The sequence below is a fragment of the Musa acuminata genome, chromosome BXJ3-2 (genome assembly GCF_036884655.1).
Source record: "Musa acuminata AAA Group cultivar baxijiao chromosome BXJ3-2, Cavendish_Baxijiao_AAA, whole genome shotgun sequence".
In the NCBI taxonomy this organism is placed as follows: Eukaryota; Viridiplantae; Streptophyta; class Magnoliopsida; order Zingiberales; family Musaceae; genus Musa; species Musa acuminata.
Genome location: NC_088350.1, coordinates 11,428,585 through 11,431,002, shown reverse-complemented (window position 1 = coordinate 11,431,002; position 2,418 = coordinate 11,428,585). Strand labels below are relative to the sequence as shown.

The 2,418-nt window shown below is 56.5% G+C and overlaps 1 protein-coding gene across 1 annotated transcript; it reads right to left on the bottom strand.

The window, feature by feature from the left end:
* Positions 1-268: 268 nt before the first annotated feature.
* LOC135630721 (uncharacterized) lies at positions 269-1,189 on the bottom strand. The gene has a single exon (XM_065137879.1). The coding sequence runs from the start codon at positions 1,187-1,189 to the stop codon at positions 269-271; it is 921 nt and encodes a 306-aa protein (XP_064993951.1).
* Between the last annotated feature and the right edge of the window lie 1,229 nt (positions 1,190-2,418).

Below are 2,418 nucleotides of genomic sequence, written 5' to 3'. Positions count from 1 at the left end.
TGTCATGTGGACACGTTCGAGAGCTTTTCGGTCTGTAATGGACCATTTTACCCTTTGTTGTGCCACTATTCAGAGCTTGTAAAGTCTGTTTGTAATTTGCATTGTCTATGAAGTGTTTTTCGGACATGTTTGCTTGTGGATCCCGATTGAGGCGTTCTCTTCAACCCGTTCTCTCTTTTGTTGGTCCTAAGGGACAATGGGAGGCTTCGGGGAGGCTGACCTTTGCGGACGGACGCGCGAGGGTGCCGCACGCCTTAGGCAAAACCAGCTAAGGTCGTGACAGGGAGGCGGTGGGTTGTTGCTGTCGGGGTGGCTCTGACTTGACCTTTCGGTGCTCCTCCCGCCTTCCGACCATCCAGGTTTCCACGGCGATGAACTGACTGGCCCGTTGGAGCATCTCGGGGACCGCGATGGGGGGCCTCTCCACGAGCGACCAGAAGAACCTGGAGGGCCGCAGGCCAGTCATAAAGGCCTGCATCAAGAGAGAGGGGTGAGCATCCGACAATCCACGGATTTGCGTTGTAAACCGGTTCACAAAGTGAGAAAGGGGCTCGTCCTCCTTCTGGTTGAGCCCTAAGAGCAATGCCATGGATGGCTTCGGTCGGGCGTACGCCAGGAAGTTAAGTTCAAAATCCTTGGCGAGCTGATCGAAGGAGGCGATGGTCCCTGGTATCAGGCCACTGTACCACACGCGGGCTGGTCCTCGCAAGGTCGTCGGGAATGCCCTGCACATCAGGGCGTCTGAAGTCCCGAATAACGCCATCTGGGATCGAAAAGCGGCCACGTGGTCCGCGGGGTCGGTCGCGCCGTCATACGCGTCCAAGGAGGGGAGGCGGAAATGCGGCGGGATCGCTTGATCCTGTATCTTGGGGGTGAACGGAGATCCTTGATGTCCGTCCGCCCCGAGTTCTCCTTTTGACTTACGAACCTCCTGTTGTACCTCGTCAAGCCTTTGACTGACGAGGCGCAGTTGGGCACGTAGGGCGTTTGTCGAGTCGGTAGTCGGAGCCTCGGGCTCGGGGCGGCTCGCCGTGTCCTCTGCTTCCCTGCTCCCCGGTCGAGTTGTGGGGTTTCGAGGCAAGCCCGGGGGCCCTGGGAGTGGCGCGCGGGCCGGGTCGGGGGTCTCCTGTTGCTGCGAAGGCCGCGCCGCATGCGGGGGGGCTCGTTGGGAGACAATGGCCTGCACCATGCTTGTCAGAGCTCGGACCTAGTGGGCGAGGTCATGAAAGGCCTCGGGCGACACCTGCGAGGAGTCGGCGGGTGCGCCGCCAGGGGGCGACAAGCCCGGGTCGTTGAATAGTCGCCAGTAGCGTTCTGACATCGCTGTGGGGCGTTCGTCGTGGGTTTCGTCACGCCGTTCCCCTAAGGCGGGGAGCTCCGCATTTGAGGATCCACCGGGGTAGATTTGCTGATCGCCTGACATTTGGAGCGGCCCTCCTTCTAGCACCAATCTGTTACGGTAAGTAACTTTTTAGCCGCGACCTTGGGGCCGACGCGGTTGGTTCAGGGCTCCAAATGACTTGAATCGGATGTGTCCCTCCCTAAGGCCTGGAGATGGCGGATGTCGAGGGCCTGCCTGGAAAACTCCGCCTCGCTGAACTAACGACGATCGGGTACCTGCACACAGGTCGGGTCGGTGACTCGGCCCGACCCCTCCGACGATTAAGTCAGTGGGGAGTATTGTCTTGAGTGAGGGATCGCACCTTTGGCTGGGAGCCGGGGGGGTATTTATGAAGGGGGCTTGATGTTACCTGATGGGCCATTCTGCAAGAGCAGGACCGTACCTCCGGTGGCGTCTGTCGTCGTCGTGGGCGTTGCGTGTGGAGCTGAGCCGCCGCAGGGTATGGGGGGTGTCAGCTGGTGCGTTTGCCTGCCTCGGCCGGCCCTGATGGGTCAGCCGAGGAGGTCCAAGTACGGTGGGTATGGGTGCGTGTCGCGTCGTCGTTAATGCTTTTTCTGGGGTAATGCGCCGTACGGGGCGTCCGACGTGGGGGGGTGTATTACGTCAAATCCGAGGTGTTATGTCAAGTCAGTTTTTTACTCCTATCAAATATAATATCCCTTACTTTTAAAAATTTATTAATAATGATTTATATGTAAATTGGAGGACCTATATGTAAATATAGAAATTTCAAGGACTAAACTGTTAAGTTGCAAAAAAGAAAAAAAAATAAAGAAAATAAAAAATTTCGGTTTTATCCCACCGCCTCCCACGCACTCACTGTTTAGAAACAGAGAGGAGCGGTGGGCCGTGGGGAGAAGAAGAAGAGAAGTTGAGGGAGAAGAGAAGAAAAGAAAAAGAAGAGGGAAAAGAAGAGAGGAGGAAGAGGGAGAAGAGAAGAAAAGAAGAAGAAAAAGAAGAAGAAGAAGAGAGGGAAGATGGAAAGGTGAGAGAGAGGCAGCTGCAGCAGCTAGGGC

Coding starts and splice junctions, on each gene's coding strand:
- LOC135630721 (XM_065137879.1), bottom strand. CDS start 1,189: ATGGTGCAGGCCATTGTCTCCCAACGAGCCCCCCCGCATGCGGCGCGG.